This window comes from Schistocerca serialis, chromosome 5 (assembly GCF_023864345.2).
Source record: "Schistocerca serialis cubense isolate TAMUIC-IGC-003099 chromosome 5, iqSchSeri2.2, whole genome shotgun sequence".
Lineage (NCBI taxonomy): Eukaryota > Metazoa > Arthropoda > Insecta > Orthoptera > Acrididae > Schistocerca > Schistocerca serialis.
The window spans coordinates 722,029,698-722,049,718 of record NC_064642.1 but is presented as its reverse complement, the minus strand read 5'-3'; the positions used below and the strand labels follow the sequence as shown (position 1 = coordinate 722,049,718).

The following is a 20,021-nucleotide window of genomic DNA, read 5'->3' as shown; positions in this document are numbered from 1 at the left end:
CCATTTTTACACATAGGTTATGATTTCACATCTCGGTTATAGATTTAAAAACAGTTCCTTAATGTTTTTTATGAAATGGAAAGGTACTTACAGGTAACTTCTAAATCATTGCATCTAAGCAAACTACTTTTTCTCACCTGGCGACCAGGTGGACATCTTACACTTTCAGTTCACTGTTTACGTTACACATAATTGTAACTGCCATCTTTTTAATACAGAGTTTCATTTCTTTTTCTAAGTGTCACCAACATTCTTAGTTTTCTGCGTTCCACTGTTTTGTGAATGTGTGTGTGTGTGTGTGTGTGTGTTTTAGAGAGGGGGAGACGTTTTTTTAATAACATAAAAATTATTTATTTTATTTTTATTACTATTTTTATTCATTTATTTATTCTTAAATAATAATAATAATAATAATAACAATAATAATAATTATTATTATATTTTCCTGTATATACTTATGAGAGGAATCAGATGTGTAGTCATTTGTTGGGATTTCTGTCTATTACATGATCAATCAGTGTAAATAGTGAGTTGTTAGTCATATTTACTTGGTCATTTAGTGGTTGTTTCTTTTCAGCCTTTGTTTTGTAAATATGATAATTTTCCTGTCATGTTAGGAGATGTCTTCCATTATTTATTTTAATTATTTTCATATCATTTTCTCTTGTAGTAGGTTTGTAGTTATTTTCTCTCAAATATTCTGCAAAAGTTGAGTGGCTCGTTCCATATTTCCATGCTCTGATATGTTCTTTGCACCGGGTGTCAAATGTTCTGCTGGTTTGTCCTATATACCTTCCATCACATGTGTTGCACTGTAGTTGGTATATTCCAGCTTTTTGATAGATATCTGCATTTTTGTTATTTTTGGATTGAATTGTCTGTTTTGAATGCTATGTTTATTATTATTATTATTATTTAAGAATAAATAAATGAATAAAAATAAAATAAATAATTTTTATTTTATTAAAAAAATGTCTCCCCCCTCTCTAACACACACACACACACACACACACACACACACACACACACACAAACACACGTTCACAAAACAGTCGAATGCAGAAAACTGAGAATGTTGGTAACACTTAGAAAAAGAAATGAAACTCTGTATTAAAAAGATGGCAGTTACAGTGATGTGTAACGTAAACGGTGAACTGAAAGTGTAAGATGTCCACCTGGTTGTCAGATGACAAAAAGCACTTTGTTTGGATGCAATGAATTAGAAGTTACCTGTAAGTACCTTTCCACTTCATAAAAAAACGTTAAGGAACTGTTTTTAAATCTATAACCTAGATGTGAAACCATAACCTATGTGTAAAAATGGACAAATCATGTAATATTTCAAGACACCCACTGAAGATGCCTTGTAAAAAGCCGAAACACATCTGGGTGCATAAATAAAAATAAAAATTTTGATGTGCAGCATGCAAAAAAGGCATTTTATTTGAAACAATTGGAAAATATGTGCAGATTTCAAAGTAATTGCTACAGTATTGCGAATGCAACAGCTACAGGAATTGTGCCTGTTTTCTTTGCGAGTGGGATAGTAGAGACAGAAATTCTCACTACGTGAGAAAGAAATGGCCTAGGCGAAGATGGAAAGTGGGCAAAAAGAATGTACAATGTGAAAGTCTGGTAGCTCCTGAAGAAATACTACTACCATCACTTCACATCAAACTTGACCTAATGAAACAATTCGTAAAGGCCATGGATCCAACAAGGGGTGGATTTGCATACCTAGCTACCAGATTCCCCCATCTTTCAGCTGCAAAAATAAAGGAAGGTATTTATTGGCCCACAAATCAAGGAGCTGCAGAAAGATCAAATTTTGAAGCACATTTAACTGACAAAGGATAGACAGCATGGGACTGTTTGAAGAAGGTGTCAGAAAACTTCCTCGGAGGAAGAAGAGCTACTAACTACAAAGCAAGGGTGAATGAAATGATCAAAGCATATCAACATCTGGGGTGCAATATGTCTTTGAAGGTACATATGATGGTCTCTTCTGGGCTACCTCACAGAGAGTTGTAGTGATGTATCAGATGAAAATGGCAAAAGATTCCATAAAGACATTTCTACCATAGAAAGGTGTTATGAAGGGAAATGGATACCTCCTATGTTACCAGATTATTGATGGAATATCATTCAAGATAAGAAAGATTCACAATACAAGAGAAAAAAGTGACGAGCATTACAATACAGTGGCTCATTTTTTTGTCAATTTTCTGTAATTTCTCACGTCAAATAAATGCTACAAAGTGTATACACAAAGACTACTGTATTACATTTTAGATCTCACCCTCCATTAATGCGATGAACTTATAACATCGCAAATACATGAACTTGTTTATCAAATTTCACCTCATGTTCCCTGCACTATATCAGAAACAGAAAAGAAATAAAATTGCGATTACTCATAAACTATCCCTGACAGAAAAAAAAAACTAAAAACAGTTTTGAATTCAGCACTCAAAGTACAACTAGGATCACAATGTATTTATTTATTTATTTTAGAACAGTGTTATAGGTAACTCAATGACTAAGTGTATCATTACATTTTCAATCAACAGAGCCAAAGACCCTCTGCTTAGAGTAATTATAACAACTCAAGACACACACACATTCTACAAACCAGACCCACTTATATTAGTCCTCATAGTGCAGGTGTGAGACTTCGATGAAGTGGTTAAAAAAAGATGGAAAAGAATAATGTGCAAACCTCAGTAAAACCACATTTTTTACATTCAAGATCACTTTCTTATTCAAGCAGTCTAATATCAAAAGCCACACTACTCACATTTTCACATGATGATATGGCTATGTCAATGTTATAACCTCCCTTTTGCCAAGCATATTGTAACATAGGCATATACCTTGGTGAAGAAAATTGATTGTAAGTCACAGAGTGCAGCTTTAAGATGAAATAATGACCATGTATCTTTATTTGTGGTTTGGCACATTGTGCTCCTACAAAATCAATAATAGGCCCTTTTCACTTAATACATGTTTGTGTAGGACTGAAGTCAGAAAACGTTGTGTGTGTTCTTTAGTCATTTTTCCATGTTTGCTTGCTTCCACATGAATGTTTCGTGGGCAAGTTGTTTCAAGTTTCTCAAAATATTTGGACTGAAAGTGCCTTGTGACTTTTGAAAACAAATGTTTCCAGAACGAGATTTTCACTCTGGAGGAGAGCTTCTGTAAAGTTTGGAAGGTAGGAGACGAGGTACTGGCAGAAGTAAAGCTGTGAGAACGGGGCGTGAGTCATGCTTGGGTAGCTCAGTTGGTAGAGCACTTGCCCGCGAAAGGCAAAGGTCCCGAGTTCGGGTCTCGGTCTGCAACACAGTTTTAAGCTGCCAGGAAGTTTCATATCAGTGCACACTCCGCTGCAGAGTGAAAATCTCATTCTGAAAATGTACAACTTGTTTGCTAGTCTGTCTGTCACTGATAAAGCAACATCAAATGTGTAGCTGTGGGTAGAGCTACTTACAGATTGGAACACACTAGCTATAATTTTCTCTTCTCTGTGAGACAGTATTGATGATGAAGACACTTCACACTGGAACTGACTCTGGTCAGTGTTCCAAACATTTCCCATCTCCACATCCTGCTCTGTCACAAACATTTTCACTTTCTCCACAAACTATTGTGCCTTCTGACGTACACTACTCATCCTCTATGTTCTTACATGTGACAAATGTAGTAATATGCATGGATGAAATGCCATAGTCAGCCTTAATGTTATCAATAAAACAAATCAAAGCTTTGAAATTGTCCAAGCCAACCATTTTAGACGTCTCTAGTGTCAACGATTGCAGATGACATTAACGAACTGTAGATCCACATGGCCTTCCTCTATCAAATTGTGGTATTTAATTGTAGTTTGTAATTGCAAGAGCTCCTGATCGCCTTTTGCTAGACACACAATTTAGAATTAATCTGAAATTTGATTTACTTTTTTAATACACTTATAGCTTCTCATTGGGTTGCTTTAGGAATCGAGGCCACAACTGTAACAGTCTTTACAAATATTCTCTAGGACACTGTCATTAACATCTTCTAATACACTGGGCTACAACAGTTTGGGTGGAAATAGTTCGTACTTATTTTGACTGAACTGTTCCTGTTTTTCTGAAGATGAACACAGTGTACTGCTAGAACAGCCATCTACAGGATAGGTTATTCCTGTCCTTCAAAATCAGTATTTCTATCCAGCATGATTTCATGTATTTCTGTGTCATCTCCATTATATTTGTGAATTATTATGTTATATATCTGTGAACACACTATCCTCAAATTTGATTTCATTTCCATATTCAGCACGTCACTACTTTGTCCCTAATATTTGGATAACATTTGTAGGATTAATTCTCTTTGTGATACAACTGTACAAAGTTGACACATGTGAATAGTCCAAAAGACATACTTGTACTGCTGGTATACCATTCATGCAACTAGAGCACCTGCTGGTGCAGCTACAATACGGCACTAGCAGACAAGTGCAGAGTTTTGCATGGAGATGTTACAGACCATTGTTGTTTTTATGATAAAGTGTTAGTGTAAGCATGGTTTCATGTGGTTCCGAGCATTCAAGGTCAAAGGTGTCCCTTGTGAGTGTAGAATGGTTTGAAACTTAGTCCATGGTAGACAGTTATTAGAAATTCTACATCATCACCTCTCTCTATTCTTTTCACTTAAATACTCATAGTCCCTTCTCATAAACAGGACAAAAGTCAACTGATCCTCAGCCCCTCTCGCTATACAGGGGTGTTTTGATAAGTGTGCTAAAAATGTAAGATAAAATGTTTGTTTCATAAACAATTCGCCTTACTTCTTGACGTAAGTCTCCTTTGAGAGATATCCAGCAATCCTTCAGCCTTTTCATCTCATCGGTAAAATATATTCTATCAAACTCTGCGAAATACTTGTTCACTGCAACTATCATTTCTTCATTTGACGAAAATTTCTTCCCTGGAAGCCAAAGTTTCAAGTTACAGAACAGGAAGAAGTCAACCGGGGCTGTCTGGTGAATAGGAAGGATTAGGAACCAATTCAAAGCCCAGTTCATGCACTTTCGCTATCACTGACATGTGGGATGGTGCATTAGTCTTGTGAAAGAGAACTTTTTTTTGTGCCAACTTTGGTCTCTTATCAGCCAACGTAAATTTCAAATGATCTACTAATTAAGCATATTAGGGTCTAGTTACCGTTTTAGGCCAGCACCTTACCAGCTGACAAAATGGTCTTCACCTTCTTCATCGCACTTACACCAGTCTTTGTCCAAGGTTTTGACAGCCATTTTGACTCTGGTGTGTAATGATGGATCCAGGTTTCATCAATAGTCAAAAATCAGCACAAAAAGTCTTGTACAGACTTTTGTGCTGAAATGTTGTGCTGGATGTGCTTTCGTTTGAATGTGAGCAATCGCAACACCCTCCTCGCACACAGCGTATCCATAGCCAATTCTCCATGCAGGATATTATGAATGTGTTACAGTCTCAGCAAATCCATGAATTTTTATTTGGTTGTCTTGCATTGCCGTATCATGGATTTTGTCAATGGTTTCCTTTACGGTGACCTCTATTGGAACAACCAGAGCACACTTCGACTTTGGTACTTGTCTGACCATGTTGAAATTCATTAATCCAAAAGTAATCGTCTTCTGTGATGGTGCGTAGTCTGCACAAACTTACTTCAATTCTGCTTCGACTTGTGTGACAGCCCAACCCTTCAAATGAAAATGTTTAGTAACACCATGAAATTCTATTTTCTCCAATTTTAATCATTGTCAACACATTGACTAACCCAGATGGCTGTTAATGGTGAACTGTATGCTGTACATTGTTGAAATTATTTTTATATAATCTTTGGCATAATCAAGTTTACCAAGCATGAAGGCACAACAAAAATGGAAATTTATCAGACATATCAAACCATCCTTATATTGCCACTGCTTAGTGATCTCGGCCATGAAGGCTAATTCCAAAAAGCCAAACAGTTTGTAAAAATTTGTGTGTGTGACCTCACAGTGACATCAACTATATATCACAAACATATTAGCAACTACCTGCACATTAAATTTTTGTGATTATTCAGGTGTATAATTTAGTGTATTTATGTAGAATAAGTGAATTTCAAGTCTAGTTACTTCACTATTACATGAAGAGCCATGTAAGATTTAGCAAAGATGAAAGATATTTAAACCACACATAACACCATTATCTTGGATTGAGAGCATTAATGAATTTACTGTTCAATGAATTGGGTACTGGTTATAGACTATATGATCAAGGAAACAGTTGATCATTTGATTTATCAAGCACAAATTAGAAAATGACAGAGATAACTGATGGGATATCAGAAGTAACTTGTAAGACAAGTTTTCAGGAAATATCATTTTATTAATTGGGTCTCACTTTTGTACATAAATGATACATAATACACAATATGCTTCACGACAAACATAACATTTCCAAGCAAAAATTTAAGGCAGGTAGTGGCTGAATTTTATTCAGTTCACCCTCCTCTCTATGATTTCAATGAGATGACACTATTTTGTCACTTCTGCACATGCCAAAATTTCAAATGGTGGTCTTCCTGTAAACATTTGCAATTAGTACCACTAACATAAAATGCCTTACCTAAATCCAAATTCACAGCTCTAGACAATCCTTAATATTTTGACCCAAATTCCTAAAAGTTTTAGTCAATGAATTTGCAAACTTGATGCTAAACAAAATGCCAATTTATTAAAACGTTATCAGTTTCATAATACTAATGTGTTGGTGCTCAAATTAGACTCTACTACTACAGAAGTTTTACAGTTACTGCATCCAGATAGAGAAATAACTTCTTTATGCACAAATTTTATATGAATCTTTATAAAATAAATGCAAATTGACAGTTTATAATACATTATTGTTGCTGTAGTAAAATATGTTACATACATCTTTCTGCTAGGTTATATTATGCAAAACAGTGACAATGAGTTTGGTAGAGATCAACAGGAAGAGTCTTAACTATCATAACAGCTGATCCCTTTGGCCCCTATAAGAAAACAGGCAGTCAAATGTCCCCATTTTACCACTCTTCTATCATTCCCAGTTAAACCACACCTGCTGATGAAACATGTCTTAATTAACTAGGGCTGTCAATTGTAGCTACAGCTTGGTTCAAAAAGTATCACTGCCACTCTCATGTGAAAGTGAAATACTGGGTCTCATTTTTGCATTCTATAGAATACTGATATCTGAAAACCTCAATTACTAATTAACCTGTCATCATACTTTGCAAATTTTCATTCACTGCAATCCTATTGAGTAATTCTCTGACAAAAATGTCGCTAAACCTGAGAGTTTCTATTTTAGAGGAACAAGCAATGAACATCCTACAGCTGATGTTTGCAAGACACTTGGGATATTTACACTCTAGTTTCACAAAATATACTGTGTTTGTAACAAGCAACAGAAATCTCTTTCAATCATCTTTTGTGTCCACAGCCATGACAGAAGTCTCAAACATAATTTTTATTACTCCCCTGTAGCCTTTGAAATTTAAAAGGCCATTACGTACTCCACAACAGCATTAGGGTCACAGCAGCTTTTATTATTAATTGCTTAGGAGTGTGCAACTGAAGTAAAAAATTGACATATAATTATCCATAAACAAGAAAATTGGAAAATCTGCTTGCTTAGGCACATACATGAACAAAAGCTGAAAAAGACCTAAGCTTCTGAAGCCGAAGTTTCTTTCAATCAGTGAAAGAGATGGACAAGTTAGAGGGAATGGTATGATACAATGGTTATACTGAGATCAAAGCTAGAGAGATATGTACAGCTGGTCAACAGGTATGAAATTAACAACAAAAATCTGATAGCAAATGAGATTCAAAAAACTGAGATACAACAGTGTGTGTGTGTGTGTGTGTGTGTGTGTGTGTGTGTGTGTGTGAGAGAGAGAGAGAGAGAGAGAGAGAGAGAGAGCCATGATGTCAGCTTCCATTATCATGTGTTCTCAGATTGTTACAAATAACAAGAGAATGTATTAAAGAATGAAGAATAATGTCTTTTAATAACAGATAAAATGTCATGTACAGAATTGAGAAACATACACTAACACTTAAATCAAGTAACGATGAAATACAAATTGTACAAAATAGAAAAGACAAAACAAACTTCTTGACTGATTAAAACTGGTACCATTGAGACTGAGTCCCAGTCTTTCTAGAAAGTTTCCATGAATATTTCATAAAGGCATTCAAGATGCCAACGAAAGTGCTGTAGCTAGGGGAAATGTGAGGAGACAATAAATACACTCTCACAACTTAACAACTGCTAGCCTACAGTACTCTGTACAGTGTTTTATTAAGGGCAAAGCAGGCTTACAATCAATAAAATTAAAAAAGGATACATAATTTTGATGGCCTGGGCAAACCTGAGAAAACAAATATTATGTTTGCTTATCATTAAATAATTGGATCTTCGATAAGGAAGCTGTATCCAGCACTGCCATAGTTCATAAATTTGAAAAGGAAAGTCATAATTGATATGTCGGCCGGAAGTCAGACATCATAGGTATAGGTTTGAATGAAATATATAATTACACAGTGGCAATTCTTTTTCTAATGGCAGGTATAATGTCATTAATTCTTTATCATAATAGTGTCAGTTCATGGAGATAGGGTGTTACTAAAAAATTTTAATTTATAAATGAGACAGTCATTTTAAAAATCCTAATTCATTAAAACTTTTTGTGACATTTTTAGTGAGGCAACTAAAGGGGGTAGAAAATGTCATTCTGATAATACATGTAACTGCAAAGTACATTTGACAGAACAGTGGAAGTTACTGTGTATTGCAACTAATGTCTGGGGAGAACCATAATTATCCATAACTGTAATGTTAGATGAAGACTCTAGAGTAGATACTCTGACCTTGTACGTGCGGAATGACAGGCAAAAGAATTGACAGTTAGTTGCTAAACTGGCTAACAAACACAAAATTGGAGGACAGTAAAATTTCTATAAAGAAAGCAATAATATACTATGATAAATGATTTTTCAGAATTACGAATTGAGGCTGACCTTAGCAAATTGCAATAGTGGGAATAATATTGATATCAGATGCACTACCCAAACTGAGTGCAATAAAGGTAAACTTCAAGTGACCAGCCACGTAACTGGTTCCATTAACCACACAATATTTTGCCAAAGCCCAACAGTATCTTCTTGTAATGTGAATCATGATGACTTCCAACCAAACTGTGAGATATTCAGTTATACTTATAGCTGTATTAAGTATAATAAGTAACTGAAACATGTGATTGACTATGATGAATATTTGAGTGTATACTGTTGTATCTGTAATGTACTTGTTTAGAATAAAAAGAAGGGAAGAGAAATGTGCAACATAACAGTAGTGCAGATGTTCCCTCTTGAAAAACAACAAGGAACTGTCCAGTCTAATACAGCAATTCAGAAACCAGATCACTGCCATCAGTGTCTTGACTTGACCTGACAATACACAGTGCATGCAAACAGTGCCCATAATACTGGTGAATAATCAGATTATCAGAAAATTTAACCTTGCCCCCCCCCCCCCCCCCCCCCCACCTCTCTCTCTATCAAATTTATGGGAAACATAAAAAAAGTTCTGGCAGCACAATTCAAGCTGGCTATTTCAACGAATAGCTAATGCAGTCTTACCACAATGCAGAGACCCTCAACGGTTCATAAATCACACAAATCACACAGGTAAAAATTAAATGCCGAAATTAGATTAAGGCTGGGAGGTAAAAAGATCTTAAGGTTGAAGGAATTATTATGTGCAAAGTCTATGTACACAGATGTCACACATCATGTGACATTAAAAATCCTCCACAGCCTCAAATACTGACATTTCTAGAAATTAATTTTTGAAAGTCACATTAAAAGGCCCTGTAGTGCTGCCTAGAATGAAACTCAAAAGGATGGGAGATTAGAGTTTAATGTCCCATCAGCAACAAGTTCAATAGAGACACAGACATGCTGGGATCGGAAAGGGAATTGGTCTTTTCCTTTTTAAAGGAATTGTTGAGGCAGCTGTCTTACGGACTTACCCATGGAAGACCTAAATTTAGGGCCAGATAGGGGTTTGAAACACCTTCTTCCTGAATACAAGTCCAATGTCTTACCACTACACCATCTTATTCGACAGAATTAAAATGGATCAATGGCAAATGTCTGTGTTCAGGTTTGCTTGAAGAAGGTAAAGAGTCCCCATATCTCTTACAGGAAAAATGTGAGAGAGCTGTATTTTCTTGCAAAACACACAATCAAACTGAAGAATAATTCCAATGATAGAAGCTTACAGTAACTATATGTGTTGTTTAGTACACACACTTTGTGGAACATTTTTCTTTAGATAGTCCTAAATATTACAATAAAATAAGACAGTACCAGCCACAGAAGATATGTTGTTACCTTTTAAGTTGCTGTAGCTCCTACACACAGGCTCACCTAAAACTAATAATACAAGTATGACAAACACATTTCAGCCCATACTGCACACACTTCAACATTAATACCACTTACAGCACACACATAGCTCTGTGGAGTAACAAGTCCACACCAGTTTACCAGGAAAACAAATTTGCACAGTGATGGGTGACCAACAATCACTACATAGAAACAACTATGTTTTGTTAGTATCAGGTGACAAGGCTACTGGTTAAATCACTGCAATCTACAGAAAAATACGATAATTGTTTCTTACACACTATAGATCCAACCAATACATGTTTGAAAGGTGTCACCTGCAGGTTCATTTCCGTCTCAGCATGGCACTGCTGTGAGAATGAGACAAATACAACTTAGCTGGTTAGTTCTACAGCAGCCCACATAACAGCGGCCGCTATTTTCCACGAGACTCCCCAGACTCAGTCTGCGCAGCTCGACGGCAAGAGTACAAGCTACCCTTTGCCAGACCAAATATAGGACCCTTACGTAATGAAGGATCTGGGCCCCTTGCAATGTAACTTCGTTCTGAGAGTAGTGAACGATCCGGACCCTTTACCATATCTGGATTGGGACCATTCCATGTCATGTAATCAGTTCTAGAAAAAGGAGATGATTGATTAATCAGTCATTTCATTTGACAATAAACCATACTTCATTCCTTTTGCTCAAGAAGTATATTTTAAGAGATAATTATTTCAGTGCTTCAGAAAATTTTCTAGACTACAGATCTCTAAAACACCAATAAAAGAAATTATTACAAGTAGCTGCATGTCATTAATTTCTATGATTACATTGTTATTTTTTGTGAAGACTGTTTAAATTTTGATTCAATGTGTTAGAAAGTGACCATGATCACATTAACTTAATATTTTCTCTGTATTGACTGAGAGTTTAATAGGGAATTAAAACCAAAATATAATATCCTGAAAATACAGCTTTTTTCTCTCCATTATCTTATTTGACAAAACTTTCCTTATGCAATTAATATTGATCATATGTAGTAGAACAAAGTGGAAATTATTTGAATAGTTTCCCAGTGAGAGAAAAGGGCAGGAGTAACATCAACTGTAATTATATAGTTCATTCTTACAATGTTCAAACCAAGAGAGAAAGAAAGAAAGAAAGAAAGAGGGAGAGAGAGAGAGAGAGAGAGAGAGAGAAATGCTTTCTCAGTGGCTTACATAGTACTGTAAGCAGTGGAAGTATATTAACTATGATACATAATTATTTCTCACCACTTTACCCATTTTAACTTGGACTGAAGTACTTGATCAACAAGAAAAAGGTCAATACGATGGAACAAATTATTTCAAATTTTGAGACTGAATGAGTTACTTGCAATTTCTCTTTCAGTTTAGAAGTTTTTCAGTTTACTGAAGATCTAGACAGTTTCAATAAATGTTCAATAAAATACATCTAATTAAAGAGGAATAAACTAATCTTCCCCCCCATGAACCATGGACCTTGCCGTTGGTGGGGAGGCTTGCGTACCGCAGCGATACAGATAGCCGTACCGTAGGTGCAACCACAATGGAGGGGTATCTGTTGAGAGGCCATACAAACGTGTGGTTCCTGAAGAGGGGCAGCAGCCTTTTCAGTAGTTGCAAGGGCAACAGTCTGGATGATTGACTGATCTGGCCTTGTAACACTAACCAAAACGGCCTTGCTGTGCTGGTACTGCAAACGGCTGAAAGCAAGGGGAAACTACAGCCGTAAATTTTCCCGAGGGCATGCAGCTTTACTGTATGATTACATGATGATGGCGTACTCTTGGTTAAAATATTCCGGAGGTAAAATAGTCCCCCATTCGGATCTCCGGGCGGGGACTACTCAAGAGGATGTCGTTATCAGGAGAAAGAAAACTGGCGTTCTACGGATCGGAGCGTGGAATGTCAGATCCCTTAATCGGGCAGGTAGGTTAGAAAATTTAAAAAGGGAAATGGATAGGTTGAAGTTAGATATAGTGGGAATTAGTGAAGTTCGGTGGCAGGAGGAACAAGACTTCTGGTCAGGTGATTACAGGGTTATAAACACAAAATCAAATAGGGGTAATGCAGGAGTAGGTTTAATAATGAATAGGAAAATAGGAATGCGGGTAAGCTACTACAAACAGCATAGTGAACGCATTATTGTGGCCAAGATAGATACGAAGCCCACGCCTACTACAGTAGTACAAGTTTATAGCTCTGCAGATGACGAAGAAATTGAAGAAATGTATGATGAAATAAAAGAAATTATTCAGATTGTGAAGGGAGATGAAAATTTAATAGTCATGGGTGACTGGAATTCGAGTGTAGGAAAAGGGAGAGAAGGAAACATAGTAGGTGAATATGGATTGGGGGACAGAAATGAAAGAGGAAGCCGCCTGGTCAAATTTTGCTCAGAGTACAACATAATCATAACTAACACTTGGTTTAAGAATCATGAAAGAAGGTTGTATACATGGAAGAACCCTGGAGATACTAAAAGGTTTCAGATAGATTATATAATGGTAAGACAGAGATTTAGGAACCAGGTTTTAAATTGTGAGACATTTCCAGGGGCAGATGTGGACTCTGACCACAATCTATTGGTTATGACCTGTAGATTAAAACTGAAGAAACTGCAAAAAGGTGGGAATTTAAGGAGATGGGACCTGGATAAACTAAAAGAACCAGAGGTTGTACAGAGATTCAGGGAGAGCATAAGGGAGCAATTGACAGGAATGGGGGAAATAAATACAGTAGAAGAAGAATGGGTAGCTTTGAGGGATGAAGTAGTGAAAGCAGCAGACGATCAAGTAGGTAAAAAGATGAGGGCTAGTAGAAATCCTTGGGTAACAGAAGAAATATTGAATTTAACTGATGAAAGGAGAAAATATAAAAATGCAGTAAGTGAAACAGGCAAAAAGGAATACAAACGTCTCAAAAATGAGATTGACAGGAAGTGCAAAATGGCTAAGCAGGGATGGCTAGAGGACAAATGTAAGGATGTAGAGGCCTATCTCACTAGGGATAAGATAGATACCGCCTACAGGAAAATTAAAGAGACCTTTGGAGATAAGAGAACAACTTGTATGAATATCAAGAGTTCAGATGGAAACCCAGTTCTAAGCAAAGAAGGGAAAGCAGAAAGGTGGAAGGAGTATATAGAGGGTCTATACAAGGGCGATGTACTTGAGGACAATATTATGGAAATGGAAGAGGATGTAGATGAAGATGAAATGGGAGATATGATACTGCGTGAAGAGTTTGACAGAGCACTGAAAAACCTGAGTCGAAACAAGGCCCCCGGAGTAGACAATATTCCATTGGAACTATTGACGGCCGTGGGAGAGCCAGTCCTGACAAAACTCTACCATCTGGTGAGCAAGATGTATGAAACAGGCGAAATACCCTCAGACTTCAAGAAGAATATAATAATTCCAATCCCAAAGAAAGCAGGTGCTGACAGATGTGAAAATTACCTAGCTATCAGCTTAATAAGTCACAGCTGCAAAATACTAACACGAATTCTTTACAGACGAATGGAAAAACTAGTAGAAGCCAACCTCGGGGAAGATCAGTTTGGATTCCGTAGAAACACTGGAACACGTGAGGCAATACTGACCTTACGACTTATCTGAGAAGAAAGATTAAGGAAAGGCAAACCTACGTTTCTAGCATTTGTAGACTTAGAGAAAGCTTTTGACAATGTTGACTGGAATACTCTCTTTCAAATTCTAAAGGTGGCAGGGGTAAAATACAGGGAGCGAAAGGCTATTTACAATTTGTACAGAAACCAGATGGCAGTTATAAGAGTCGAGGGACATGAAAGGGAAGCAGTGGTTGGGAAGCGAGTAAGACAGGGTTGTAGCCTCTCCCCGATGTTGTTCAATCTGTATATTGAGCAAGCAGTAAAGGAAACAAAAGAAAAATTCGGAGTAGGTATTAAAATTCATGGAGAAGAAATAAAAACTTTGAGGTTCGCCGATGACATTGTAATTCTGTCAGAGACAGCAAAGGACTTGCAAGAGCAGTTGAATGGAATGGACAGTGTCTTGAAAGGAGGATATAAGATGAACATCAACAAAAGCAAAACAAGGATAATGGAATGTAGTCTAATTAAGTTGGGTGATGCTGAGGGAATTAGATTAGGAAATGAGACACTTAAAGTAGTAAAAGAGTTTTGCTATTTGGGGAGCAAAATAACTGATGATGGTCGAAGTAGAGAGGATATAAAATGTAGGCTGGCAATGGCAAGGAAAGCGTTTCTGAAGAAGAGAAATTTGTTAACATCCAGTATTGATTTAAGTGTCAGGAAGTCATTTCTGAAAGTATTCGTATGGAGTGTAGCCATGTATGGAAGTGAAACATGGACGATAAATAGTTTGGACAAGAAGAGAATAGAAGCTTTCGAAATGTGGTGCTACAGAAGAATGCTGAAGATTAGATGGGTAGATCACATAACTAATGAGGAAGTATTGAATAGGATTGGGGAGAAGAGAAGTTTGTGGCACAACTTGACCAGAAGAAGGGATCGGTTGGTAGGACATGTTCTGAGGCATCAAGGGATCACCAATTTAGTATTGGAGGGCAGCGTGGAGGGTAAAAATCGTAGAGGGAGACCAAGAGATGAATACACTAAGCAGATTCAGAAGGATGTAGGTTGCAGTAGGTACTGGGAGATGAAAAAGCTTGCACAGGATAGAGTAGCATGGAGAGCTGCATCAAACCAGTCTCAGGACTGAAGACCACAACAAAACAACAAACTAATCTTTACCAATGGAAGACTACTCACAATATCAAGTACAGGAGCACTTATTTTAACTCGTCAACTCTTGGTTCTTGCAACAGCATAGTTATTCAAGATCTATACAAATCATCATAGACAAATGTCATTTTATAGTGAGGAATAGGTCTAAACCGTAGTAATAAGAACTGGATGCTCAGTTTTTTTTTTCTTTGATATTCATGTCTCAGAAGTACTGCAAGTGAACTAGGTTTACCAAAACCATTAAGCTCATATGAGTCAATTAAGACTAACCTGCATTTATCTTTTATTTTCCTTCAAAAGCTTTTCATTTTCTATTAATATCAAAGTTAATAGAGAGTAAATAAACATTAAAATTGTCATCAAATACTTAATTGTACTTCCACTGCAGAATCTAATAACGCGCGCGCACGCGCGCGCACACACACACACACACACACACACACACACACACACACACACACACTTGCGAGACCACGAGCCCACTCCCACGTGCCACTGTGAGCCAACACACACACGTGACTGCGAGCCCACGCACACGCGTGAGTGAACACTTGCATGGATACACTGTCCCAGCCAATTACATTCTACCAACACTGTTACTTGATTAGGGTGAGGAGATGCATTGGGAGGACTGGGTGATGGGAAAAAGGTGGCTGGGAGTGCAAGATAAGAGTTGGAGGTAAGTGTGGCTGACAGCTATGAGAGAGAGGCAGAAAGTGCACAGCATAGAAGTGTAGCAATGGTGAGCTTGCTCTGGCACAGGCAGTGAGGAGTTGAGTGTGGTGAGAAATGATGTGGATGAGTGGACTGAAAGGGGGTGACAGAACAGAGGAAAATGGAAACTGCAGAGAGAAAGCCATGGGTGTAGTATGACTGAAGCGGGTGGCATGGGGACAAGGGTCAGGATGAGGGTTAGATATGAAATAGCAGAGATTGAGGCTAGATGGTTCAAAGGATGTGCTGTGGAGATTATTCCCATCAGTGTAGTCCAGAAAGTGGAGAGGAATGGGATAGGGAGAAAAGGACCCTGATGGAATGGGTCTTGAAATGGCAACTGAATTACAGTATGTTGTATTGAGAATCTTGATCAGCCACTGAGTAGATCTGCTTCCTCTGGATCTCCTCACGCCAGCAAGCAACTTATCCCATAGCTCTGTAAAAACCTCTGCACATATAAAGTTCAGTAACCATCAACAGTATCTCTGTTTTGATAGTGGCTATCAGATCTGCACTAAAAAGTCTCTTCCAAAAGTCTATCCACCCATGGCTGGGACATCTACAGTGATCTCTTTCCAGCATGCTTATGAACTTTCTAAGGCTTCCACAGACAGGAATTACCCTCCAAACCTAGCCTGCAAAAAGAATACCCATACCATATCCACACATGCTCCTAATCCCGTGACCATCACCAGGAACCAAATGTTAAGTAGAACACCAAAATCACCCAATATCACTTCAGCCTAGAACAAATTACATATATCCTTATCCAAAACTTCGATTACTTGTCACTGTGCCCAAAAATGAGTGATTCCCCCCCTTACCCAGTGTGTGTCTACGAGATATCCTGGTTCATCCTTATGCCACATTTGTCCCTGTGGAAGACCCAAGCATATCCTCTATGCATGCTTTCTTTTCACCCCAGTTGTTAGCCACTCTTCCATTCAACCCTCCCTTTTATTTCCCACCTTTCTTTTTCCCTCTACCGATCCACCCAAGGCAACCCCGCAGTCAATCCATCCAATACAATTCATCATTCCATTTGGGCTGCAGTGACTGTAAAATGTAGTTAGCTGAGACAATGTACCCATAAAGGTGTATGTTTATTCTATTAGATCTGGAGAAGGATTTGTATGGAAGCTTAGCAATGTTTTCTGTATTGTCAATGTGCCTGTCAAATATACGTTAAGTAATGCAATTCTTATACAATACACTTACAAGAGAAGATCATCATTTGGTCCTTTTGGCAAACTCCTGTTAGGCCCAGTAACTTTTGTTGTATAGGAAGATTTGTATTCTTTATCTTCAGTAGTACTTGTACCTCTAGAAACCCTGTAATATTGAAAGACGTAACTTCAGTAACACAAAAATAATAAATAACAGTAAAAAAATTAATAAATCAACTTCAAATTTTAAATATTCTAATCAAACCAATGGAATATTCAGGGTGGAATATATACTTTATCTGATTAAATGTATCTGCACAACCCTATGTAATGCATAATTGAGCACTAGGTGTCACAACAGGTAGACCCAATAGTATAACAGGAGACAGGGAGTATTGTGATGCCTGTTGAGAAGACTTGACAGCAGAATGGAATGGTCCGGAGAGCTCAGTGACGTTGAATGTGTATTCCTAATTGGATGCCACCTGAATAACAAATCTATTTCAATATTTGTAAAGCTGCCCAGTCAACTGAGGTTGCGAAGTGGAAACACAAAGGAACAATCACAGCTAAATTAACACCAGGTAGACCTCATGTACAAAGGGACAGAGACTTTCAAGTATTGCAGAAGGTGGTTATAGAAAACTTGCATCAACTCAGGTATCACTCATTAGTTCCAAAATGCTACCAGTACTCCAGCTAGCACAAGGATTGTGCTTAGGGGGCTAAAAAGAATGGGTTACAATGGTCATGAAGGTCCCCATAAGACACACATTTCTGTAATCCTTGCTAAGTGGCACTTGAATTTATGTAAAGAGCGAAGCCACTGGGTGGTGAATGATGGAAATGAGTGACTTGGAATGATGAAGTACACTATATCCTGTGGCAATCCCATGAAAGAATTTAGGATTGATGAATGTCTGGAGAACACTTCCTGCCATTATGTGTAGTGCCACCAGTGAATTACGGAGAAGATGGAGTTACATCACCTTATTCCGCTTTGGAAAATACTAAAACGCAGAAGGATATAACCACATTTTACAGCATGTGTTCTGTATATAGAAGAGGAACAGTTTGAAGACGACTCTATATCATTAGACAAAGCACCATGTCATACAACAGCATCTATGAGGTTATGGTTAATTGACAATAACATTCCAGAAATGGACTGGACTGCTCAGCCTCCCAACCTGAACCTAAGTAAAAACCCTTGTGATGAGTCAGAATGCTAATTTCACTAAAGACCTCAGCATACATCATCACTACCTTCACTGGTGTTGACTCCTGAGGAAGAATGGGCTGCCATTCCTCCACAGACACCTTACTGACAGTGTCATCAGCAGAGTTCAAGCCACGACAAAGGCAAAGGGTGGACACACCTCATATTAAAGTCCACTCATTTGTTCAGATAGTAACTGAGAGTAAGAGGATGTATCACAGCCTGCCAAAAGAAGTGTTGCTGAACATCAGACAGCCACACAGAATTGGAAGCTAACTTATTAATCTTTCAAGAAAGTTATTTAGTGCTTTGTGTGTGTGTGTGTGTGTGTGTGTGTGTGTGTGTGTGTGCCCACCTTGCAGAGCAAGACTGTTTAAAACCTGAACAAGTTATTGTCCTTTTTAACATGCCCATATTCTGTTGTACCCCTAATACTTGTAACTGAATAGCAGTTATTAATTTCATGAGAAAATCAGATAAACATTCATATTCATTCTACAAACATCCCAAATTAATGAGCAAATAATAGCAACCACTGAATACTAATGGACATGATATCGCAATTTCGAAAATGGGCAAATGGTTTGTGACACCTTTATTGTGATGCTCATTTTTCTTTGTAAATACGATCACTTTTTTCTCCGAAGATTCTTAAACAGGTGCAGCAAATCATCTTATGCATCTAATTGTTAACTATCACTTTTTTTCCTTAATTTTGCATCCAAGCTATATGGTGTACACTGAGGTGACAAAAGTCTGGGCTTAATTTAAAGTTATTTGTTCACTGCCCTGTAATACATTGCACCAGCCAAAATTCAGCCCCACCGCGAATGCTGTTCTCGAACACAGGATGAATTGAATGACATTCATACACAGGTGGAATCACCCTGCCTACTGTCAAACGATTGGCAGCTGCTGCGAGTTGGTGTGTTGGAAGAGCTCTCAAGAGTCATGTGCCTGTGATACCAGTACCAGAGGTACCTCAAATACTATCCTTTCCTGTGGATCCTGTATTTTCTGCAGGAAGTACAGAATCTGTGTAATACCTTAATAACTAGCTCCCAATATTAAGCTTTTTTCTTTTCTTTTTCTCTTGTTATTAATTTATATGAATGTTTTCTTTTCCTCACTAGTAATAAGTACATTGCCACAGAAGATGGCAAAAATAAGTTTTTAAAATTATCTTTATAACAGAAGAGAAATATCCAGAAAATATTCAATTTTTTAACAACTTTTGTTTAATTTTCGCCTGAGAGTACTAATGTTTTAGATCTCACACAAAAAGGACGTGTAATTTTTACTCATGCAACAACAATGTGTGTGGTAAATGCTATGTGTGTAGTAAATGCTATGTGTGATAAAAATGCAAGAAAATAATATATACTAAGAGTTATCATAGACACAAGAATATTTTTATTTATTATGCCGATATTCATTCACAAGCATGACTTTTGCCTGCAATCTTAAGAAGAGGCAGTAATTTCTTCCATCCTGCTAATCATCAAGATTTAGGGGATGGACTGTGTGATAAGCAACCACATAAAATTTGAGGTAAATTAATGAAGTCAGTGTAACTTAATAGTGACATCTATTAACCCTCGAGTGGGCGCACTTGTGTATAAAGTGCGCAAAACCAAAAATAAAACGATTTTGTGTGGTTCCATTTATGTTTCACAATTGCAAACCTATGCCT

The 20,021-nt window shown here is 37.4% G+C and overlaps 1 protein-coding gene across 2 annotated transcripts in view; it reads right to left on the bottom strand.

Annotated features, from left to right (window-relative positions):
• Positions 1-9,597: 9,597 nt before the first annotated feature.
• The window catches only part of LOC126482363 (histone-lysine N-methyltransferase 2D), a 182,378-nt gene continuing 171,954 nt past the window's right edge, over positions 9,598-20,021 (bottom strand). For both annotated transcript variants that reach the window (XM_050106446.1, XM_050106447.1), the window contains 2 exons: positions 17,162-17,275; positions 9,598-11,088 (listed from right to left, as the gene is read on the bottom strand). In XM_050106446.1, the coding sequence (XP_049962403.1) occupies positions 10,887-11,088; positions 17,162-17,275 (316 nt within the window). In that variant the 3' untranslated portion in view covers positions 9,598-10,886. The remainder of the gene's footprint in view (positions 11,089-17,161; positions 17,276-20,021) is intronic.